General features: G+C 35.2%; 1 protein-coding gene across 1 annotated transcript in view; it reads left to right on the top strand.

Annotated features, from left to right (window-relative positions):
- LRP1B (LDL receptor related protein 1B) overlaps window positions 1-26,164 on the top strand; it is a 1,450,575-nt gene that overhangs the window by 1,397,678 nt on the left and 26,733 nt on the right. The window contains exons 85-86 of the mRNA XM_057306380.1: window positions 12,469-12,643; window positions 16,797-16,901. Of these exons, the coding sequence (XP_057162363.1) occupies window positions 12,469-12,643; window positions 16,797-16,901 (280 nt within the window). The remainder of the gene's footprint in view (window positions 1-12,468; window positions 12,644-16,796; window positions 16,902-26,164) is intronic.

Here is a 26,164-nt window from a genome sequence, read left to right as displayed (position 1 = left end):
AGCTATGTAAAGTAGAAAATCATGGACTAACAAATAGTATTCTACAACTTTGGATTTCAAATTATTTTCATCATCATAGGTGGCACATAATTTGTAAAATAAATAATGATAATAGTTAAAACTTCATCTGCTTCTCAGAGTTAGAAGTTTCAAGGGAAATAATTTATAAGAAAAGTCCTCTGTAAATTTTTAAATCAAATGCTTTTTTCAGAAATTTGTCATTTTAGTAGGTATTTTGAGTGCCTATAATTGATAATAGGTAATTAAAATATGTTATATATTTAAAGATTACATATATATTTAGGTAATATATAATTTGGATAATAAAAATAGATTTATTCCAATTCGCTCAGATAAGCAAGCCACTATATAAAAAAGATTTATTATTTTTATGGCATTTATGAATATGGTCTGAGCTGGTTTTTAAAAATAATTTCTGAAATGACCCATAAATTTAGAATGAAATTATATATTGAGTCACATGAAAGTAAGTAGATCAAACCACTGAAGAAAATAATTTCTTGCATAGGTATACTTCCCCACGCAGATTAGACTATGATTACAAAGTAGAAACCTATTAGAAGCTGAAAAGTCTAGTCTAATTCTGTAGAATCCCCCATGTCTGAGAATTTTGCAGGTCACATCCTTCATTCACGTGGCAGCCTGGAGTGTCTGCTGGTTGGTTTTTTGATGCAGCAGCTGAGTCTATGTTTAATGCAAGGACTAAATTTCTAAGGGCCCGTTGACTGGGACTTGATGACGTCTATCTCTGCTTTCCATCTGATTGTCCTCTGTCATCTCCCACCTTCCTCCCCCATCTGAACACACACAGACATATCCTGGCAAACTTCAGTTAGTTTTAGGAGTGGTCGACTGATTCCATATTTACATATATTTATAACTGCCTTTGAAGTTTTAAAATTAAAACATAAGCTCTTGTTCTCTGTCTTCTGAAGTGCCCTGCTTTCCAATGGCTATTCATTAATTCAACAAATAATAAAAGAACTTTGAATGCATGCCAACCACTGAAGCTTGGGATTTCGTCATGAATAATCAGAAAAGTGCTTTCATGGTACACTTTAGTATTAAGAAATAATACACAAACATGTTAGATGACAGGTGATGAAAAATGAGATGATGAAAAAAAGCACGGTGAATTAAGAACCTACCTACTGTCTGGATGGAGAGAAGAGCCAGTGTTTTGGAAAGAAAACACATTAGTTACTATATCAAAAGTTTCTTGCTACGGTATCGTTTAGTACACTGTGTGCATAAAAGAGTAATGACTTTCTCACCGCCTTAAGGATGTTTTCCAAGAACAATAATCTTTCTAAATGAAAAGGATCTTGGATTAAATTACTTTACTGACTAATTACAACAATTCAATGCATACTTCCAATCATGTTAAAATTTAAATGCTACTAATAAAATTCAAGTGATTCTCTATAATCTTGGAATTATTATAAGTCTTAGTAAAGTGGAAAGTTGGTTATTATACATCAATAATCTGTTTAATTCCTGCATATTTGACCTAAAGGAAACTTGTATATTTGACCAGTGAAAATCTTTTAGAGCATACTACGTATTACTTCCTCCAGGTGACATTTTCAAGGTGACTTTCTCAGTGTTTTAGTGAACTCTGATTAAATAGTAATAAATTCTATATAATCCATTATTTTTCTTCTTGCCATCACACTAGTGTAGAAACCTCTCTCTATATATATCTGTGCTGATCAATATATTAATATAGAAAGATACATATATGTTATGCATTCTGCAAAGTAACATAATAATGGAAAACTAGGAAGGAGGGCACATTTAAGTATATCAGAAATCCTTACTTTGACATTTACATTTGAAGTGAGTAGATTAGAAGAAGGAAGGAAATAAGGATAGAAGAATGAAAGGCAGAAGAGAGAGAATTATACACCAGGGAACTACATGTGTTTTTCTAGGATGGCCTCATCTTCTCCCAGTATGATGATACGGGACAATCCGTGCCCTCTAGTTAGGCTGCAACATGAAGACAATAACTTCGTTAATGGCCCCTCCATCTGAGAGGATCTTTTCCATGATTACCTCCTATCCAACATTCTTCACCTCCCATCTCTCCATAAGACTTGTTCCAGTTTTTTAAAATTAGTTATTACTGTGTGCTCCCAATTGTCTTTAAAAAAAAAAAATTCTGGGGTGCCTGGGTGGCTCAGTCAGTTTAGTGTCTGCCTTTGGCTCAGGTCATGATCCCAGAGTCCTGGGATCGAGCCCCACATCAGACTCCCTGCTCAGCAGGGAGCTTGCTTCTACCTCTGCCTGCCACTCCGCCTGCTTGTGCTCTCTCTCTCTCTCTCAAACAAATAAATAAAATCTTTAAAAATAAATAAATAAATAAATAAATAAATAAATAAATATTTCCATGTTCTGATTAGCTAAAATTTTTTATTGATCTTGATTTTTTATTTCAACCATGTTAGCCTTTAGGTCTATCAAAGTATGGGCACTCTGAGGGCACGAGCAATGTTAACCCAACGGATAGTATTAACACTGTAGATGTTGACAAATTTTAGTAGGTTGATCTTAATTGAAACCTAATACATACTCCATGCCCTGACCAAGAAATTAGGTACTAAATATGGCAGATGACTTGTTTATGGTCAGAAAGGTGCCACCTTGTATGAACCTGCTTCATTCTCATTGTCTTTTAAACCATCTTCTGCTTATTCACTTACTTGGTTTTCAGTCAGCCTCATCTTACAAAACCATATTTAGCTGTCATCTGCAAGTCAGCTCGCTTTCAAGTCTCAAGTGACTCTCTACCACTTTATAAATAGTTACTTGCTAAAACCTTTTATAGCTATTTTAAAAATAGAAGAACACTCAACCCAGAAATAATTACTTGCTAAAACCTTTTATTGCTAGATTGCTTTAAAAATAGAGGAACACTCAACCCAGAGCCTGATTTATAAACAAAAGTTATATAGGCTTCTCTGATATTTGAAAAAATATTGCCATGATAGTTTTATGAGTTAATTCCTGACTATTACTAAAATGATTGATGCTTTTATTGTTAATACACATTTTGAAATGGCAATCTGTCAGAGATTTAATGCTGGTACTTTCAAAATCTCACCCCACGTGTCGCACTTAAATCAACGTTTTGATAACTTGGCTTTTTCAACTTTACATTTTCCTTTTACCTGGATACTCAGAGATAACACTGTTCGCTCAGAATGGATTTCATTCTTTTAAATTTTTCAGTGTTCTCTGTAGAAATATTTGGGATATATTTCTATTTTTAGTGATAAATTAGAAAATGCTAATTTTCTTAGACACGCTTTCCTGATGAAAATTTATCAGCTCTAATCAGAGTTTTGCACACATTTTTTCCCTAGTGAATATTTAATTGGCATACCTGGATTCAATGTTTGCCTTCTTTATTAAACTCAGCTCTGAAATTGGAAGATATATTTAGGACTATGCAATAAGTTTAATTATTAAAATATCTTGGCTTGTGTAAAACATTCGAGGACTGTAAAAAAGAATAATTTTAATATTTCTTAAATCTGTTTTCCCATTTCCTTATACAAGCCTTCAAAGACAACAATCATAAAATTCTAAGCAAATTTAAACAAGTTACTTTATCTCTTCTACCTCCTAAACCATGCAAGACGAAAAACTGACTCCAGGGAAGGAAAGGCCACAATCACTCCTGTCAACCTATTTAAGAATCTTAGAACTTTTCCGGAATCCTTCTAAATTTTTCATCCTAAATTAGATGTCAGTAAATGGTAACTCTCCAGACGTACCTCACTTTGTGATTTCTTGGCTGTTGTTTTGGTTTCTTATTTGTGTGGAAGGACCCAGAGTTGATAGTGCTTGATAATGAAGAAATCGCCATGGATAGTTAGAAGTTTCCTTCGAATAAGAGAATCCAGGGCTGTAAACCAATTATCAGTGGCTAGAGAGGCAAATATCCCACTTGGTTTGGGATGGGAGGCTGCGAATGACCTGGGAAATGTGAACGTGTGGATGAGATGTGGGGTGTGGGAGGCTGCCTTGAGTTCCTGAGCTCTGGTATTGCAGACAGTGGTGGCATCAAGTAAGCTCTCTAGGCCTGCTGCTCTTAAGCTACAGGGCCCTTTAACGTTCTGGCTGGTGAGAAGACCCTCAGATACCTCTGTAGATGTGGGCACATTCAGTTTTAGATACACATAAAGGAAAGGGAACACCAAAGATGTTTAAAATTACTTTTACAGGTTTGTTTTGTTTTGTTTTGTTTGGGCATCTTTTTTTTTTTTTTTTTTTTGAGCAAATGTATGACTATTAAATAAGAAAAATAAGTTTATTCTGTAGGGTTAAGCTTATTTGAGTTTGAATTTCCGTTCTCCCACTTACTGCTGTGTTATCCTTGGCAAGGTGCTGAGCCTCCTTGTGCCTCAGTTTACTCGCCTATAAGAATAATGCCATATAATGCATGAGACTATAACCAACAAATGAGCCCGACATGAAGAAGGCAGCTAAAATTGAGTACTTATCATCATCATCACCACCATCATTTCCATCATTTTACTTAAAACAGGCCTTCGTTGGCCTTGATGATATAAAGGGCATTACTGAGGATAGGTCGGGGAGAGGAAGGACTCGTGAGATAATCTTAGGCATGTTTAGTAATACCGCCTCTGTTCAAAGATGATTGATGGGTATATTGGGTAAATTAGTCAAGTAACTCAGATAAGGTCACATTGTTAGCCACAGTAAGAACTGAATTTAACCTCCAAATCCTTCATATTCTAGCCAATGATTTTGTTTCTTTCTTTTCCATATTATGTCACCTTAGCATGAGTATTCATTCACAAGTTTATAAAACACCATCGTTGGCTGTCTTCCACATTTTATACCTACATGGAAGCTGCCATAAACCTCCCTGTAGGGAGGATATTAGCAAAATTCATAGAACCCACTGCTCCTGGGACACAATTAACTATCAGTGAAGGCGGGATATGAATCGCACTGAGACTGGAGCTCAGTTATAGAACGCCGGGGGCACGCACTGTTGGTAATTCTACCTCGTCTTCGTTGTGAAAGTGATACAATCCTACTTCTGGTTGGTTATTGTGCTTGTGTGTAGTCCTAAATGAACAAATGCTTACTTAAATCATGAATCTTAAAATGAATTCGCCTAACTTATTTTTTTTAAACCAGGTCAAAATTTAGTGAATTAAAACAATTGGTGTATATACATGCAATTGTATAATTTAGTCTCCCCTGTATGACCATCTGTATTACCCGTTAAAGACTCTCCAGTTTCTGCATTATTCTTACTGAATATCTTCAGCTCCTGCTTAGGTGGTATTATTTTAGTTTGGTTTCATTCTCTTTAAATAAATTTCACACTTCACTAACTATTACAATGTGAATAGCCCAGTTGCAAATATGAGTTAATAGCTAAATAGTCTTGGCAATTACTTTTCAATAGAAAGAAATATTTGGGAAAGAAGTTAAATGCAGCAAGAGATTTTATAGACATCTGGCTCTCCATGAATATTCATAAACCTGTATATATACCCATACAACCCATATTTTTATGGAGTCTATTAAGATTCTCTAAAAAAGATTAAAGGGAGTATTTCCTTATATTTCTGGTTGCTTGAAAAGGAAAGATAGAGAAAGAGAGAAAGACAGAATGCAATGATGGCATCCTTGAAAATTATTTTATTTCTGTTGCAGAAAATAGCCATTCACTTATTCTCTGGTTACTATTCACCTAATTACCATATGAATACTCCGTAATTATATATCCATCGTTGTCCTTTAGATTACATGATTGTGTTTAGTGCTACTATGCAATTCTTAGTGTAATTACCCTACAGAGGTTATAACAATTTTTATATTGTGAATATAAAGTGTTATTATATAATTTCATGGTAATCTCTACTTTCTTAGCACAGATTACTTTTCATTATTGCTCCTTCTTATCATATGTGGAACATCTCAATTGTCATGCCATTCAGGTCAATAAAATGCTTGAAACTTAGGGGATGGAATGTTTCATAAGAAGGAAGATTTTGTTGGTAGTAATATTTGTAGGCTCTTGCCACAGTGGATATTTTTCAAATCAGTTTTGGTCTTTTTTCTTCTTGTCTTAAACTTTCAATTGGGTTGTCAGCTCCCTGAGAGCTGGTGGCCTTTCTCGTATTTCTGTCCTTTTCCTACAGCTCCCAGGATATAATTAGACAGATGCATGTTCCTCAGCAAATAATCAATTATGGATCTACCATTTCCATTTTATTGTCATGGTTAAATTATTCCTGTTGTTCAAAACGAGACCAACCATATTGTTTTACCAGCTTTCCTTTCCATAAATTCAAACTCTTCTTTCTGAATGCTTACTGGTTGATCTGGCTAGACTCTCATCTTTGACATTCAATCCCTTCCCCATTCCATGCCCTCCAACAAAAAGTGTCCTATCACTTATGCTTTCTTTAACTTGTCTTTTTTTAGTGTACCACATTTTTTTTTTTTACTTTATTTCGGTTCCAATAACTATTAAACCAAGTTAAAAATTTGGAAAGAAAAATGTGATTGGGGTGTGTGTCTCTGCGTCTCTGTGTCTGCGTATCTCTGTCTATGTCTGTGTGTCAGAAATCAGAAGACAATCCCTTTTCTACACACCTTGGTGTTAACCAACCACCAACATCCCTAATTCTGTTTTCTTTGGGAGGAATTAAGTTGTTGTTTTTTTTTTTTTTCAGTAACATTAATTTAGTCAATGCTGAAAATGAAAAAACAAAAAGCAGAAAGCTATGAAACTTCTGCAAAGTTAAGTTCATAGAAATAATTAAGAATCATAGTGTTACAGAAGCCATTAAAAATACTGGTATATTATGGGGTGCCTGGCAGGCTCGGTTGGTGGAGCATGTGCCTCTTGATCTCAGTGCTGTTAAGTTTGAGCCCCATGTTGGGTATAGAGATTACCTAAAAATAGGATCTTTAAAAATATATATTTATATATTTTATGTAAGAAAATGAATATCTATCTTACAGAAAGATTACCTTCAAAATGGTTTTAAAGCATTTCTGGTGCTTAAAGTGGTAAGCTCTATGGGGTAAGTATTTTTTAGCACTGTGGGATAGGAAGTGTTCTTTCAATGAGTGCTAAAATTTTCTGTTCCTTTCAGTGCTTATTAGGTCAGGGCAGAATCCTTAGAACCAAAGCAAACAATTACATACCAAAGAAGCCTTCTCATATACCATTCTTCTTCATACTTCACTAAATTTCTGCTGGATTGGGAAGTGCTAATGAAGTATTCTTTTTATAGTTGAAGAGAGACTTAAAATTTAAATATGAGTGCGTAGTAATTATTTGGGAGTATATAGAGAGGTGACCCTGGTGAAAATATTGCACGTGTTTATACAAGTTTTGAATAGATGCTTGTAATTCAAAGTAGGTTAGAGCTGAGAAGAGAATGAGAGAGAAATTAGGTCGCTCTCCAATGACTTATTATACATTGTTGTCCTGATACTGAGACAACTGCAGAGAATGTGAACTTTGGTTGAATCATCCATTTTAGAAATAGCACCATCAGAGGTACCAAATTTTTTCCATGATACATCTCATGACTAAAATTGAAATAACAGAGAACACTTGAAAGAATTATTTTGCTTTCCAACTTACAAGTATCCAATGCTTATGTGGTAGTTCATTTTTTTAAAGATTTTATTTATTTATGTGAGAAAGAGAGTACAAGCAAGGGGAGGGGTAGAGGGAGAGGGAGAAGCAGACTCCCCCCTGAGCAGGGAGCCCGATGTGGGGCTCAGTCCCAGGACCCTGAGATCATGACCTGAGCCAAAGGCTGATGCTTAACTGACTGAGCCAACCAGGCGCCCCCTTTTGTGGTAGCTTAAATAGATGACAGAGTCTCCTATTAAATAAGGTTACTTTCTCCTGTGTTCAGGAATCTTGGAGTGAAAATTGAGTAAATAGGGAAGTCTTTAAGACAGAGAGAGAGACAGAGAGGGAGAGAGAAAGGGAGAGAGACTATGTATGCAAGGGTTGGGCCCTAGAATCCTAATAGTGGTGCAAAAAACAATCCAGCTGAACATATAAGTCAAGCAACTTCTACATGCTTCAAATCTGAAGCCTAATAGTGGGAGATAGTCAGAACATTTTCAAAGAAAGGCACTGGGAAGCAACTCTGGCACAGTTGGTGTATAGTGAGCAACTCTGTCCCTGAATTTCAACATAGTGTCAAGTGTGAAGCATGTGAACTGGGGAAAATGAAAAGCCTTCCATTTGAATATCTGTAGAGAAAGGGTTCTGAGCCTAAAATGATTTCTGCCTTTTTTAGAAGGAAAAAAGTGGCATGGCTTAACAGCATGCAATTTAGAATTATTTATTAAAGTGCAAATTCTAATATCTGCTTATTTCACAATTTTATCTTAAGCAAACATTTCTTTTACATTCTTTGGATTCCACTTTTATGCCATGAGGCCAATCAACTGCACTGAATAATGTGCATCTGACATGCTAGGAAAAAAAATATCAAAAACATTAAAGGGTAGAGAATTTTCTTTAAAGCATAAAAAGTAGACCATGAATTCCTTTTAATAGAAGCATCTATAAAGAGAAAACCTATTTAGCCTAGTTAGCAAATTAACTAGAATTTCTAAAATATTGTAATTGTAGTTTATTTGCCATTAGGTTAGAAAAATCTTTTTATTGAATCATAATATAAGTAGGAAAGTTTAAAATCACAAGTTTACAGTTCAATAAGTTATCACCAGGTGTACACAGCAGTGTAAACCTACAACCAGGTCAAGAATAAACATTATCGGGGGGTGCCTGGGTGGCACAGTCGTTAAGCGTCTGCCTTCAGCTCAGGGCATCATCCCAGCGTTCTGGGATCAAGCCCCACATCAGGCTCCTCCACTAGGAGCCTGCTTCTTCCCCTCCTACTCCCCTTACTTGTGTTCCCTCTCTTTCTGGCTGTCTCTGTCAAATAAATAAATAAAATCGTTAAAAAAAAAAAAAGAATAAACATTATTGGGACCTCCAATGCTCCCTGTTGGTCTTCCTCACTATCCCTTCCCTTCCCCCCAAAGATAAGTCTTGTTGACTTTTAAAACCCTAGATTAGTTTTGCCTTTTAAATTTTATATAAATAAAAAAAATAGTATATATGTTTTTGTGTCGAGCTTTTTTCTCTCATTACTTTTGTGAGATTCATCCATGTTGTTGCTTATAAGGTGTGCTGCTTTCATTTTTTTATTTATCTACGTGTATTAATGTATGTGTATATATACATATATTTGTATGTATATTTCTTTGTGTGAATGAAGCACAATCTATCCTTTCTTCTTGCAATGAATATTTGGATTTCTTCTTTTGGGGCTATTTCTATGCGCAGGTTGCTGTGTATATTACACAAATATTTTTGAGCACATATGCGTGCTTTCTTCTTGGATATATATTAAGAGTGGAAATGCTAGGTCACAAGGTGTGGGTATGTTCAAATATAGCAGATACCGTCAATTGTTTTCCAAATCAATTGAACCAGTTTATATTCTAATAGTGTATGAGAGTTTCTGTTATTTGTTGTCAATTAGGTGGAAGTGCAATAGTATTTCTTTGAGGTATTAATTTATTTCCTTTTTTTTTAAAGATTTTATTCATTTATTTGACATAGAGAGTGAGAGATACATCATGAGCAGAGGGAGAGGGGGAAACAGATTCCCCGCTAAGTGCAGAGCCCAACGTGGGGCTCAGTCCCAGGACCCCGAGATCATGACCTGAGCCAAAGTCAGACACTTCACTGACTGAGCCACCCTAGCACCCCTAATTTGTATTTCTTTGAACACCAATGAGTTGTATATACTCTCACATCTTTTTAATCTTAGCCTGAAGCAGATGTAATTCATGCACCAAAATTACTTATAGTTAGTAAATTGTAGGTAAGTATTTAACTTTACCCTTTAGCACTTCAGGCAAGTGAGAACTATTCCTTGCTACAGTGTGTCATAGGGCAATTATCAACCATCAGAATGTTAACCCAATTTTTTCCAGTTTCTCAGATCTTCTCAGTGATGTGGTTTTAAAAATAAAATGGTCCCTAATTTTGGATAAAAAATTGCATTTTAATTAAGGCCCACAAAGTTAGTTGAGAAATAAACCATTTTAGGGGTGCCTCTGTGGCTTAGTTGGTAAAGTGTCGATTCTTGATTTCGGCTCAGGTCATGATCTCAGGGTCATGTTCTCAGGGTCATGAGATTGAGCCCCACATCTGGCTCTGCAGGAGGTGTGGAGTCTGCTTAAGATTCTCTCCCTCTCCCTCCACCCCCCACCCCTGCCCACATGCACTCTCTCTCTCTCTCTCAAAAAAGAGAAAAAGGAAAGAAAGAAGAAAGAAAGAAAGAAAGAAAGAAAGAAAGAAAGAAAGAAAGAAAGAAAGAAAAAGAAATTTTAGTTAAATCAAATCCTTTTACAGCTATTGAACAATGTAGTCCCTATGCTAATAAGTAAAAATTGTTTCTGGGTCATCATTTCATATGTTCCCCAGTTCCCGAATTCTAGTTCCTCAGCCAATCCCATGGCAATCACCTGGGCTCCATTTCAGGTTTATGAATTAGAATCTAGGCATGAGTGACAGTAGTGACAGGGACGAGCACTGGATTTACATTTGCAAGTAAGTCACCTACATGATTTTGATGAGTTCCCCACCATGGATAGGACATAATATGAAGATCTTGGAAGGATACATAAGCCAATTTCTATGCCCCATCAGACAACTGAACCAGGATCAGAGAATGACATTTAAAGCAATCGGGGGTGATATGAAAAGAGCTCTTTGTCAGTAAGAGGTACCGAACAACCTGAACTAATGAGAGCTGTTCTCTAGAGATTTCTGCACTGAGTAGGAGAGAAGCTCATACAGGCAGCTGATCATACATTCTTCATAAATAAGAAAAGAATCTGTCATGTGTACTCTCTAACCGCCAAGCCTGAAACAACTGCAAACAGACACCATCATGGATAGATACTAACACCGACTTAGTTTTTAGATCTTCAAGTCTCTCACCTTTTGAAAGTGCTACTTTTCTTAAATATAGCCAAAACCATGTTAATAAACTTAAGCACTGAATCTCAATGAGGGTACTTGGCATAATGCAAGAGCAAGCATAAGAATGCTTGAAATAAATTTCCATAAATATGAAGCAAGCCTGTCAATAAATTTAATTTCTGTCTGATTTAATAAAGGGCTAGATAAATATACAAACATGAGAATTATAAATTATGTTTTAATTTTCCTCACCCACTATAACTGTCTAACAGCAGGTTAAAGTTTATAAATTGAGATTTTTATCTCAGCTAATCTCATTTAACATTGCTTCACAATTAGTTAGCTAAAAGGAAATTGCAGCTTCTAAACACAAAGTCTGAGACTGATCTAATCAGTTCTTTTGCTTAAGATTGTATTATGAATTTCAATATTTTAAATGTGATAAATTATAGTATGTTGATATACAAACATACATATATACTTGTCTGCTTTTCAAAAGACTAAGTCAGAATGTCTAATTATAAAGATAGTGTGGTTATTGTATTATTACATGGTCTTTGTTTTATTATTCCCATTCAAGATTTATAGAAATATTTGAGGAAGTTTTCCTTTATAGTTGAGAAAATTATCTGTAATATTCAGTAAGAAACATCTTTCCAAACAAAAGGCTCACACCACATGGAGGTTTTCCCTCTGACTAGGATGTTAGGCTCTCACCTAGGAGGGGAACAATAGCCTAGACTTCTAGTCACTTCCCACCCATGATAGATCAGTTTCCCAGTTCACTTTTCTCTTGGTGTTCCATGAGAGGCACATCTCCTTGTTTACTCACCTGCCCAGGTGTCCAGGAATAGCTGGCCTGTCCTGCTCTGTGTAGAGGGAAGCTTCTTTGCATCACAAAGGGCTGAGGCAGAGGTAGGAGTCCCCCACTCACCACATACTACCCTGTTCTCTGGATGAAAAAAGTGCAAGGAGAGGAAACAGTAAACGACGTCCAAAGAAATCTGGAGTATTTCTGCTCGTTTCAGAATAGTAATAATATTGCCATGAGAGGGAAATTAAGGAACCTGGTTAACTTAAACTTTAAAATTCAGAACCAAAAGACTTCCTCAGCTAGTCTTCTATCAATATAAGTTCTCTTTTCTTTAGCAGATGAAATGATGCCTGACTGGAAAAAACAGGAATCAATAGCATTATTAAAGAATTCTAGTTATGTGTAATCACAAACAGATTTTGCAAATGAATCTACTTATTTATTGGCCGTTTTTTAGTATTCAGACATTTTAATTTACTTATTTTTATACTTGCTTAATGATTCACCATCTTTAAATATTAAATGAAATGGTAACGTATTTTGGCTAAAGATAAACATCGTGTAGTATAATTTCTTTTTCTCTGTCGTGCGTTCTTCCTAGATGTGTGTCACCACTACTGTGTGAATTCTGAATCCTGTACCATTGGGGATGACGGAAGTGTTGAATGTGTCTGTCCAACACGCTACGAAGGTCCAAAATGTGAAGTGGACAAATGCATAAGGTGCCATGGGGGGCACTGCATTATAAATAAAGACAGTGAAGATATATTTTGCAAGTAAGTGGTCATCCAGCTTAATTTATAAAAACATTCGAACCCAAAAGAATGTAGCAGTTCAGCACTAAATGTGAAAATAATGTAAATTATTTTTATTCTAAGATTCTATATAGTGACCATTGCATCCTTGTTTCTTTTTTTGTTTGTTTTTGTTTTTGTTTTTGTTTTCTTTTTGGTTGTAGATAAAATTCAGTTCATTTCAATTAAATGAATTTATTCAACACATATTATGTGCAACTGGGGAACATGAAAATTCATCATGTCATCATGTAATGATATGGTCAGATCATTCCCTATGTAGAAAATTCCTAATAGTAAGCAAGAAATAGTGAAATGCAACATACCTTCCAAAAGCTATGTGTAATATCCCTAAATTAGAATAGCTCAGGCTTTTAAATGTTTCATTATTATCATTGACAGTGAGTTTTTACTTTTCTATTGTTACAAAAGGAGCCTATCAGGGAGGAGCAAAAGACCTGTCTAATGGATATACATTTTACTCTGGGTTTTTATCTGACTTGAAGCATAATGGTCCAAAATAAGGAGAAGGAATAATGTGTCCCAGGAGGCAACTACAATAAAAACATCCAAGTTAGACTTTGGTTACGTTGCCTTTTGCCCTTTGGTTTTAAGATCAAGTGACTGGAAAACAGAGCATCGCAGCTAAAGAAAGGGTAATGCTGTTCGGTTTCTGTCGTGAAACAAGTTTATGCCACTAAGGTTAGAGTTCAATCCTCACTCTGAACTTCTTTTAACAACCTTTTAAAAGAAGGGGCTTATAAAGCTCTGGACTCCATCACTTGCCTTGCTCGGGAGTATAATAAATGAGAATATGAGGTAGGAAAGCATGCTGTCAAGTGTTCCCGCCACGGCTTCCACTGAGACAGCTCTGGGAGGTGCCAGCCCTGAGTTATGCCGCTCTGCCAAACAAGGCCCAATAAAATTTTATTACAGACAGCATCAGCATTTTTTTCTTTTTTATTTACTCTCCGTTTAGAATTTACTCTAAGAATGATTTGTGTTATCATTATGAATGACATTTACTCAAACCCTCAAATTGGGTCATTTGAAAGTACATTATTTTTTAAGTAAAGTAATTGAAAATACGACTGATTATAAATATGTGCCTTTGATAAGTATATAAAAGCAAATGCATTTTCATGTAAACGACCAAAATCGTGTTTGCTCATTAAGCTCATCGGTTCTTTCTGATGAAACTTGAGCAAGACAGAACTTTGTTTCCATGAGTGAACACACATTTTTCTCTCCCATGCACCATATCAGAAATGCACTGTAGTCTCTTACTTACAACTCCATTCCATTCTACACAGGAAATAATAGGCTATCATCTAAGACAGGCTATAAGCTGCAATTTCCTTCCCAGGTTACCTTGGAAAAGCTCATGCAGAGATACACACCATGTTTCCATTACAAGGGGAAGTTCCATATGAAGAAAAAGGGCAAGACCCTTTGGGTTCTCAGTACTGCCTGCTATACAGAGAAAATTGGCTTCACCAACCTAGAAACACCAGAACCTCATAACCCGAGTAGGCCACAAAGATCCAACATTGTAGTTCTTGACTCCTTAAAGACCCTTTTTGAAAAAGGTTATGTCTGATAGATAAATAACAGTTGCTAACAAATGAGTAGATAGTGGAAGCTTAAAAATATCAGTATGAGACTTGATCAAATAGGCTATGTAACATATGAGCAGGATAATACAGACAAGACTCTGGGTATTCTGAAATTTAATAGACAAGTTTGCCTTCATTTTTATGATAGTTTTCATCTTAGCTTTAAAAGACGTTTCCAGTGATGGTAGAATTTCTGTCTCATAGGTAGATCACTGATACTAAACAACCATGACTGAGTTACAGCAAATCTTTTATATAAATAGGAAAATTCAAGCCTCCATGTATACTTGGGATTCCAAATAGTCAGGTGTGATTCTAATGCACATTCTATACGCTGTCAGCTAGAATATAATATTCTGTCAAGCATAGTAAATATAATCTTTAAAAATGGAGCTAATTGTATATCTTTCTCTTTTGTGGAAATCCAAGTAAATATTGATGAAGAATGACTTGATCATAATTTCGAATAGCCTAAATACTGCCTTTGCAAAGTCAGTTGTTATGGGAATTCTTTGTGCATACGGGACAACTGGTAATTAGCTTTTGGAAAGTGATACATCACAAACTCTGTGTGTGTGTGTGACAGAGAGAGAGACATATGCCTCTAAGAAATGAAATTATGATGAAAACCGGCATTAAAATATGAGCTGAACTCTTTGATGCATTATAATGATTTGAGTAATTTGTATTTCACATTTGAAATATATACAAATGCCTGTCTTCAACGTAGGATTCAAACAAAACCTTTAGAAGGAGAAAAGAGGCAACATCTTTTATAACTCTTGAAAGCAGGAGTTTAAAAGCAATCAATACTTAGATTTTTTTTTCTTTTAAAAGCTGATATTTGGTGTATAGTTATCTTTTTTGTAGGAAATCCTTTAATGTATAATGAGCTATTTTTTTCTCTTTGACGTTGTCCTTTTGATAGAAAAAGAAACTATAACTTGCCACTCTTTGATTTTCAAGGAGGCTGGGATGGAGGGCAAGGAAAAGTCTCCCTGATCCATTTAACATATCAGACGCCAATACCGCTAAATGTGTACTTGTTCACTTTGCATCCATATTCAGATACCTCTAGATTTAAAGCATTCTCTGTTAAATCTTGGAAACTTTAAACTACTGCTTCCTTCTCCCTGTTGGTTCTATATTCATATATCTCCATTTTGTAGCCAGTACATGATTGACTCATTGCTTCTGTTCTTCTTGAAGAGAAATGTGATTTTAACATCCAGGCTCTTCAAAAATATCTTTAAATTAAACACCTGGAAAAATGATAAGCTGTTTGGTGTATTTCCATCAGGCTTACCACCTACATGAGGTGAAATACATATTCACAGAATAAATTAATCAGGATCACCAACTGATCATTTCAGGCATCTAACCAATCATTAGGAATTACCTTTGATGGATGTAACACAATAGATACCCATCGTGGAGAGGATCAGAGTGATCAGTGATATTGCAACCTGATTTATGTGTCAAGCTTGTGACACCACTGAGTGCTTCATAGCACCTAGTGCCAACGTGATTTCATAATCAGAATAGTGGCATGATTTGTTGTAATTCTGACTTGGGCCAAGGCTTATATGAGTCTATCACCCTACTTTTCATACAAGAGATCTCTTGATAATTTAGAATGTCGATGCACTTTTGTCTGTTCCCCCAACAATTTTCAATGTCCAATCTAATACTATTCATATCAAAATATAACATGGCAAATAAGAAAATTTCTGTATTTTTCCTATTATTGTTATGCTTGTTCTTTTTTTCCATACAGCAGTAGCCATAGTGTTTTTTCTTATCTCAGACCTGTAGTGTGCTGTAAATTAGAATTGTTTCCATAAGTCTTCCAAGAAAGCCTACCTCATTTCCTTGTTGCCAGACTACATATTGTTCCTATGACATTACTGTTTATTTTTGCAATGAACTTCCAATGATTTTTTTATGTGTTATAGTAAAAAAAAGATGACATTAATGATAGTATACAATCAAAGAGAAGCAGTGGATAAAATGACTACCAGATAATCCTATACTTTCTTACAAAACCTGGAATCTAAAATTCATAACAGTTTTTTGGACCAGATTTTCCAGTTTACAAGAAATAGCTGAAGCATTTGCTTCCAGAATATTTGATCATGTGGTTTATAATTCACACTGATGTCACCAAGCCCTAGTTATATGAAAAGGGAGTAAGATACTGATGCTAATGTTTCCCTGCAGAGTAAGTGATAGACGTTAGAGCATATTTTTTCACACATATGTATAGCTATATTAAAATTTTATATTAAGCAAATGGGTTGAAAATTTGAAAATTAGCAAAAGAAAACATTTGTCTCTCATTATTTTGTTAAAAAAAAAATCTTTGCCTGCAGGAAGTCTGTCCTTCTGAAAACTTACTTTTAGCCAGGCACTCCATTACTCCTCTATGATGAATATTCTCATCTGCAGAGAGTTTATGTCAGCTTTCAACAGTGATGATGCCAGTAACAATGAGATTTCTTTTTTCTTTGTTGCTGCAGCTGCACTAATGGAAAGATTGCCTCTAGCTGTCAGTTATGTGATGGCTACTGTTACAATGGTGGCACATGCCAGCTGGACCCTGAGACAAATGTACCTGTGTGTCTGTGAGTATTGTATAACATTGTGGGCATTTTGTGGTATGACTTTGTATGTACATGGAATCCCTCCTCTATTGTTCTCCTTTCTTGGGGTAATACATTTTATTTGGCGGGGGAGTGATACATTTTACATGAATGTTTCACGGACATCTCTGATCGAGTATCGTCCCTCAGTGGCTCATGTGCTGCTAACTGTCCTCCCTCTTCAGTTGCTAGTGATTTCATAAGGGAGAGCTCATTCAGTTCGTAGCATCATACCCATTAAAGACACTCATAGATCTTTGAACTTGGAAATGCCAGGGAAAATTACTCTAATTTCATTGACCTTATTCAGATATGGGATACCCAGGCATAATCATATTTACGAACACTTGGTACTTACGGCCATTCTTTTCAAAAGAACTTGTGGTATCTTTTCAAGTGTATAATGCTATTTGATGTTTCTATCAGGTTTCGAGTATTGTATTATGTAAGCCTATGAAGCCCCTGTCTCCTTTGGAATTCATTAACTTGAATATGGGTTTCTAAACATTTGGAAAGTATTGGAGATTCTCTGCTCATGAGAAAATCTAGAATTTAATATTTTTCCCTCTGTCCAGAATGGACAACTTGAAATAAAACCATTCCACTTATGTGGTTTCTATTTTGAGTTTTCTTTTACCACCGCTTGACTAGAGGAATGACGTCCACATATGATCCACATCCGTGTTCTGTCCCCCCACCTTATCAGAGTAGCATGTGATGAGTGTGAATGAGAGAGGAATGAGCATACCTGACAAAGTTTTATTCATATGTTACTATCTCTGTATGAAATAAATTTGAAACATATTTAGAAAAAAAAAAAGTTAGACGCTTTATTTAGCTGTATTTTACTGAAATTCTACAGATGCTCTGTGGGGTTTAAAAGTCAGCGCTGTGACCAGAAAGAGAACCCTTGTGATCACTACTGTCAGAATGAGGGGATTTGCACTTTAACTGCGTTTAATGAGCCGAGATGCAAGTAGGTTTAACCTTCCACTTACCACTGCGCTTCGTGTGACATCATTTCAGGCCACAGTTCATTGGTTTAAATCATGAACATCCACATGCATTTCACAGTGTATACTTAATCTCGGGGCTCATCTGTGTCACACACACTTAACCTTTGCTTCGCTCACCGACAAGTGTATGCAGCACAGTCAGCTAGAGTGTCTAGAAATATAATGGAGGGAATGAAAAAGCTCAGGGAACTATCTAATAAAAATACATTTGCTAGAATAGTGGCTTTTAATTAAAGAAGTACAGAAGCAGGTGTTTTTAGGCTATTGCTATAGTCTATACTATATTTGGAATAGTGAACTTTATTTAGTAACTGACTTTTCATTTCAAGTGCTGTTGAAATAATACATTATTTTGTTTCCCAAATTTTTACTGAGAACATTCTTACTTTAACCAGAAAGACTTCTTTACAGAAGAAATAGGTACATGGTAGAAATTTTGTTTCCTAAGAGTTTAAGCCTTTCCTTCCTGATTCAATTCGTCCATAACAAATAACCTCATTTCCTCTGAGAAATTTCAGGGACCACCTTTGGGGTAACTATCGATGTTCTTCATAATGGAAGTAATTTTTGCACTTTGCATTTGAGCTTTAGAGATGGATCATATGTGACATCCCCCTTAATACCCAATGTCATAAACAGAGGCAATGATTGGCACCTGATAACAGCCCCAAGGTGGTGTCACAGTGTACTTAGTAATGGTCTTTAAGCACAATTATATTAAAATTCAGATGTTTCATTATCAAAACTCTACAGTTTTGTTCACAAATGATCTATATTGTTATTCAAGAAAAAGTCATTCTTTAGATAACCGTCCAAAAAATATGGGAAGTGATTAAAGTAATCACATAGGGAAAAAATGGTATTCTTTCTTTTTTTTTTCTGGAAGGTCTTTGAATGTATCAAACCAATATTCCTACATAAACTACATCCAAAAATACCACTTTAAATATTAGTCTACAAAATGTATATAAACTGACCTGTTAAGGCATTGATTCACTTCTCAGTTCACATTCAGGTTTGTACCTTGTGTAGGTGAAGACAGAGGAGCTCTTCAGTTCTACCTCAATCTGCTCCACCCTAAATTCCTACAGCCAGTCAGCAAGTATTTACGGACCCTAAAAGCATGCTAAATCCTAGACTAGTGAAGATGAATGAAATCTAACCCTAAGCATCAAGGAGCTCATTAATTAATGGGGTGAAAATTCATAAACAACTAATTAACCTCTAAAATGTAGGTGTGAACACAGGAAAAAAGAGAGGGCAGTAGAGTCTTAGCAGAGCAAGTGATTTGTTCAGCATGGAAGTGGAAGCTTTATAGAAAAGACAGCCTTCTGTGGTTCGCGTAGTTCATGAAGTTCAGTGAGGTTGGGAAGACATTCTAAAGAGAAAGAATGACAGAGCAAAAACATGCATGTGAGACCTAACGGCCTATTTGGGGAACTGTGAATGCTTGCCTACAGCTAGAATGAAGGGTGACTGTAGTTGGGAGGGGAAGGGGTGTGAAGACACAAAAGTGAAAAGGTGAATTAGAATCCTGTTTATGCCAAAGTTTGAGGTTTTCATAGGATCCCAAAAGGAATGAATAACCAAAGAGACTGGAGGCAGACGCTTGAGCTGACAGAGTTGGCTTTTGAAGGTAATGCTCATTGGCGTGTGGGGGGAGAGCCCTGGAGATCAGCTGCAGGGACCCCACATGAGAAGGTTTGGTACCACTTCAGGAGAAAAGTGACTAGTGCTTGAATCTGCATGGTGCAACTGGAGGGAAGAAGAGCAAGAGCAAGAGATTCATGGATATTTCAGAGTTAACAAGTCCAGAGTGATCCTTGACCAAACATTGATCTAGGCACTCACGTTACTTCATGTTAGGACACTAGTAATGTCTGCTCTGGGGCCCAATCTTCATTAATCTTGTCCCTGTTCATTATGTCCAGGCAAAGTACACATAACATTTCAGACCCACCCTCCTTCCTCCCCATAAATAGGTCTAGGGACATGACTGCCCAGAGAATGCTCCTGTGTCCCCAGAATCGATCTCTCTCATGGGCATAGCAGCCCAGAGTAACGTTCTCTTCCACTTTTTACTCTTACCAGGTATCGTCAGAGGCACCTAGCCTTTCAAGGTGATAATCTGCCTATTTCATAAACTCAGCTAGGAAAAATATATTAATTGGGAAGGCTTAGAACAAAAATATTTTACTTTTGTGTATGTTTGTCTCTATTTCTATGTGCATTTGGTTTTATGGAAAGTTTGTGCCTTTGTTTTTTACAACCTAAAATTTATTCTGATGGTAGCAGTAATGCTTACTGAATCCCTCAAATAACTTAAGGTATAAAAGAAGCATAGAAGAGATAATGATATTCTGCTATCATTAATTCATCTGCCAAATGCTTATCGATAATCTAAGATGAATGAGACCCTGTGTAAATTTGGGAGGATAAGTAATAAGAGCTAAAACTGACTTAGCAAATACTTTCTGCCAAGCACTATGTAAAGCACTTTACGTATTTTACGTAAAGTTAGAATATTATGCTGTTGTTACTATCATCATTATCATCGTCATGTAATTGTTATCCCCATTTCACAGATGATAACACTGAGGTTACATACTAGGAAGCAATGGATACCTGAGATTCACATGACACTTGTTTGATTCTAAAGTTCATGCCCTGGTTATAACTCTTACTCTGTACTACTTTCTTTATGTTGTACTAACTCCAACGTGGTTTTTACTTTGAAGAATTTAAAATTTATTTTGGTAGATGAGTGGATTTAAAAACCTTAAAATTCCATTTGACAATTGTTATAATAGTTAAGTTGGTGATGTGCATTAAGGAGGGCACTTGTGATGAGCACTGGGTGTTATATGTAAGGGATGAATCACTGAATTCTACTCCTGAAGCTAATATTACACTATACATTAACTAACTAGAAGTTAAATAAAAATTTGAAACAAACAAAGAAATATGACCAAAGTGTTGTGGGAAAGTATCTCAATAGAGATCAATTAATGATTGCTTGTTGGAAAGAGAAAAACTTTATAGATGAAGTGATATTTTCATAGTATGTTGAAAAAATATGTAGTATTTATACAGATGGCAAATGGCTAAAAGCCTTTCTTGTAAGAGGAAGAGAATAGGTCTGAAAGTAAGGTGATGTTTTTTGAGAACAGAACGTAGCCCACATGGCAAAATGGGAAGAGAGAAGATTAGAGAGATATGTTGGGGCCACTTAATGAAGTACATTTTATGCCATGACACAAGAGTGGGTTTACAGAAAGAAGAGTAGAGGATTAAGGATCTAGGAAATACTGCTGTTTGATACTGTGTTATAAAGGAATCAACAAAAGTAAATGAGAAAAAATAGAAATTGGAGGGAACTTGTCAAAGAGTAGATTCCTCCAAGTCGAAGGAGTAGAGAATGTAAAAGAATATGAATTCAAGGCAGGCGAGAAAAAGAAAGAAGAAAGAAAGAAAGAGAGAGAGAGAGAGAGAGAAAGAAAGAAAAAGAAAGAAAGAAAGAAAGAAAGAAAGAAAGAAAGAAAGAGAAAGAAAGAAAGAAAGAAAGAAAGAAAGAAAGAAAGAAAGAAAGAAAGAAAGAAAGAAAGAAAGAAAGAAAGAAAAGGGAAAGAAGAAATATTAACTCCAGACAGTTTAAGGAGGATAAGAATTATAAATGGTTTATTGGATTTTGCCATTGGATGTCCATTAAGGGAGATGTTTTGAAGCTCTATATGACAGGAGAATATTAAGCCCTTGGGATATCTTTCTAGTGGTCGATTCTCCTTATAAGGGGAGCTTTTTGGAAACACGGATTTCAGCCTCAGATTTCAATTGGTAGCGGTCATGTATCTTTAATGAAAAGTTAGTATGTACTAGTTCATCTAAAAGCCTTACAGGAAACAAAAAATTGCTTTAAGAGATAAGATATAGTGCTTGCTTTAGTTTGTTGGTAGTACATTTTTATTTTTTTCATCGAGTGGAAAACTATTTGAATGTGCAGAGCTTATACACATTTGGAAAGTCTACGAAGTATTCAGATCTATGAAGGTGACAGATTTTTTTTTTCCCACATAGAAATTTTATTACTGTATCCTTCAATTTAAGAAATAGATTTGTTCTTTGAAAGCCTTCACTTTTGCCTCTTGATGGCCATTTTCACGTATTACTATATGTGGAAGAAAAAAAAACTCCACAGAAAGGCCTAGACCAAAGTAAAATCTAGGAATTTTTTATGCTTATGTGGAGAGAGTTTTGATATTTTTTAAAGTTAGTATATTGCATTATGTTAAAACCAAATTAAAAAAAAATCTAATGGGTGTTATTTTAACAATATTTGGGCTGTTTTATAATCTTTGTTGTGAGGGTTACAAATTATTAACACTGTGAAGACCTATTCAACTCAAATCAAGTTAACTCTGTATCCCTACTTCTGAGATATCTTGCTGGGGTCAGACTTTTATTAATATTGGAATTAACTTTCTTTAAAACATAGACTTACTTCCACAGCATTATCTCCTAGCAATATTTATAATACATTTCATCTTCCAATAATAAATCATGTTTGTAGCTACCCTACTTCTCCTACTGCTGCTAGCATACTTATACAGACATAGGCACACACACAACCTTGTCACATTACCACAGGAACATTCATTCCACTTAGGTGTTTTGCTCAAAGAGTTCATTGAACTGAAATGCTTCTCCTATCTTTTTTCCACTTACCTCTTATTATCCCCCTAGTCTCAACTCAGATATCATCTCTGTGTGGCACAGGGCAAGTGAATAGTTAATCTTAATTGACTTGGGTTTAGCTAAATTTCTCAAAAGAGAAGAATCAAAATTTAGTGAGGAGAAAAGTACTTTATAATTTGTAATATAATATTTGTATGTATATATTATATATAGTTATACGTAATAACTATTTTTATCATATTAGAAACAGAACCAATAGGATGGATGGATACGTGTATTTAATTATGCATCCTCCAAATTCATATGTTAAAGACCTGACCCTCAATACCTCAAAAAGTGGCTTTATTTGGCCTTTAAATAGGTAATTAATTTAAAATAGTATTGTTAGGATGTGCCTTAATCCAATATGACTGTGTCCTTATAAAAAGAGAATATAGGATACAGGCCTAAGGTGAGTGGGGGAAACCCTGTGAAGACAGAAAGAAAAGGTCATTTATAAGCTTAGAAGACTGGGTGACAGTCAGTTAAGTGTCTGACTCTTGGTTTTGGCTCAGGTCAGGATCTCAGGGTGGTGAGATCGAGCCCCTGTGTTGGCCTCCACACTCAGCATGGAGTCCGCTTAAGTTTCTCTCTCCCTCACCCTTTGCCCCTCCCCCCATTCACTCTTCTCTCTCTATCACTCTCTCAAATAAATAAATAAATCTTTTTAAAAATAAATAAATAAATAAAATAGATAAAATAAAATAAAATAAAATAAAATAAAATAAAATAAAAAAGCTTAGGAAAGGGACCTTAGAAGAAACCAAAGCTGCTGACACCTTGATCTTAGGCTTCTAACCTCCAGAGGTAGGGTTCACAGAAGGCCCATCCTGCTAAAGAGTAGGAAGATACTGAAATGTACTTTAAAAAATATATATAAATGTACTTTAAAAAAAATAAATAAATAACCAGTGTTTAAGGATTCATGAAAAAAATTTGTATAGGACAATAAAGAAGTGAAGGATTCCTCCCTTTAGAACTCTTCTTTCTGTTGTCGGGATTGTGCATGCATATTCAAATCCTTATTCTCCTCACATGTGTCTCTTGTATTAACAGTACCAGAAAGATTCACTTATTGGCTGGTACCATCACTATCAAAGTGAGACAGACAGTAAAGAAATTCTGTTGATTCTACAAGATACAGTAAATGGAAAGAGTATGGGTTTTGGAGTCATGCTTACCTGGATTCATATACTCATTCCTCCAGTTATTTTTGATGTGGCCTATTGGGTTCTCTAAGCTTTTGATTTTTCTTCTTTAGAAATATAATTATAGTATGTATGTATAAAAACCTCCATAGGAAAGAGCTGTTGTATGAGCACACATATGATTAGTCTGAAAGTTTAGTCTGTGTTTAGAGCCACTAGATCCTTTATTTCTGCTTGGGTTTGATCATGACTATGGATCCAGACTTAGAAGTGGTTTTTATTTTTAAATCTTGGTGGTATAACACTGTGCATATGAATTTTTTTTTTTTTTCTAGGTAACTTGCTGAAGTTTTCTTGGGTATCCCAAACTCTAGTTCTGTCTTTGGCAAGTGGTTCTTGGCTGAGATCTTAACATCGTAGTTAGAGTAGCAAAGATTCGAGAATTCCATTAATGTTTTTTGTACACACTACATTTTTTATCTGGCTTTTCTTCATATTATGATTTTTTTTTGAGAAATCATTCAAGATTTTCTATACTCCTAAACACAATGAAGTCAATATTTCCTCGATTTGGACAGACTTTGGCAGAAAATGAACTAAAGTATTCCTTCTCAGAGTAGAATACAAGAACTATTCAATGTCAATATTAACTACATTTGTCTTCTGTTATTATTTTTATTAGACCATAAATTTTAATTTTAGAAATAAAAGTTACAATCCTGATCATTTTTCCTGCTAATTTTTTCAAAATATCCATATTTCCTAATAACAACCACAATTGTATTTGGTTTCTGTTCATTCAGTTTCTTTATAAAAATATACACTTGCAGATTATCGGATACTAAAATGAGAGACTCTCTCTTATATCTGTTTACATTGTATTACATTCTGAACAACATTCCATGTCAACGTATGTAATTAGATGCTTTTATTCTTAGTGGTTGCCCAGTGTTCCATTGTCTGCATTTTCCTCACTTTATTTAATCAACCATGTATCATTCAGTTATTAGGTGTGTGGTTTTGTTTTTGTGTTGTGCTCTTTTGTTAACTTTTTCCCAAGGGTAAAAACATGCATGCAAATATCTTTGTACTTTCTCATTATAATCCCTAGTCTAGTATATCCAAAGTCTATAAGAACCAGGTGTCTGTCCCTTGATTAATTCATACTTTACCCTTTTAGAGAACAAAAATACTGTCAATCTTCTCTTTCTATATCCATTCATCAGAAAGCATTTATTGAGCACCTACTATAAACCAGACAACATCCTAGGCAACAAAGGGTTTATCAGTGAACAAAACACAAAAATATTTGACTTGTGTAGCTTAAAGGCTAATGGTTATCTATTATTGGTTGAATTGGGGGCATATTTACTTTTTAAAAATAGTTATCTGTGTAATGCATATTCTTTTTCATAAAGAGAAGAAAAAAAGGCAGTTTTTAAAATTATTTCTGTCATCTGAAAATGGAGAACTAAAAAGATCTAACTCTGATAGTGCATTGCTTCTGAAATCATATCAATTCAGGCACTGACTGTTTTGAAAATGGCAAAACTCCAAGACATTTCTTATAATATATATTATTTCTTCTTGCCCATAGCAAGAACAATTCTCTATTTGGTCGAAAACAAGATAGCAATGTTAGTTTTTATGTTTTACTTCTTCATTTCAAACAAAAGCTTAAAATAACACACTGTGAGCATTTTCCCCCAATCTATTACTTTTTCCTTTTTTTTTTTTTTTTTGGTTTAGTTAGATTTACATGGGCATCTGTTTTTTTGTTCATCTTTTTTAGGAAAAAAGGTTTTCCATGAAATTATCTCCTTCCTTTTGATCATTCATGTGTGAAAGTATGTGTGTGTGTTTACATTTTTCATATTCCTCTCTGATATTCCATATTTTATGGCTGGAATTGACCTCTCATCTGTGTGTGGCCTTTGGACATGGAACATATTTCTGTGAAATTGGCCTGGGAATGCTGCCTGTTATACACTCTACGGCCTCTTTAAATTTATATGTCTGTTTCTCTCTGGCAGATTGTAAATTCCTTCAAGTAAGAAACTGTGTCTGAGTTATCTGTTTTGCCCCAGTAGCTAGTATACATTCTGCATATAGTATATTCTTAGCTAATGTTGCTAAAAAATGATGTCTTGGTGACTGTGTTGTATTGTGAGCTCTGACAGCCTGTGATATGATCATCTTTCTACCATCACCGTAATACCGCTCTTACTTTGTTATTAAATTTTCAAAAACTGCAAGAGTCAGAAAAAAATAGAGAAATGATTGATGTTATCATGATTTCCATCTAATGCTACCCTGGGGTGTTTCCTGAGTGCTCTGGAACTCAGGTTAA

This window comes from Ursus arctos, unplaced genomic scaffold (genome assembly GCF_023065955.2).
Source record: "Ursus arctos isolate Adak ecotype North America unplaced genomic scaffold, UrsArc2.0 scaffold_1, whole genome shotgun sequence".
Lineage (NCBI taxonomy): Eukaryota > Metazoa > Chordata > Mammalia > Carnivora > Ursidae > Ursus > Ursus arctos.
This window is presented reverse-complemented; position numbering and strand designations above follow the sequence as displayed.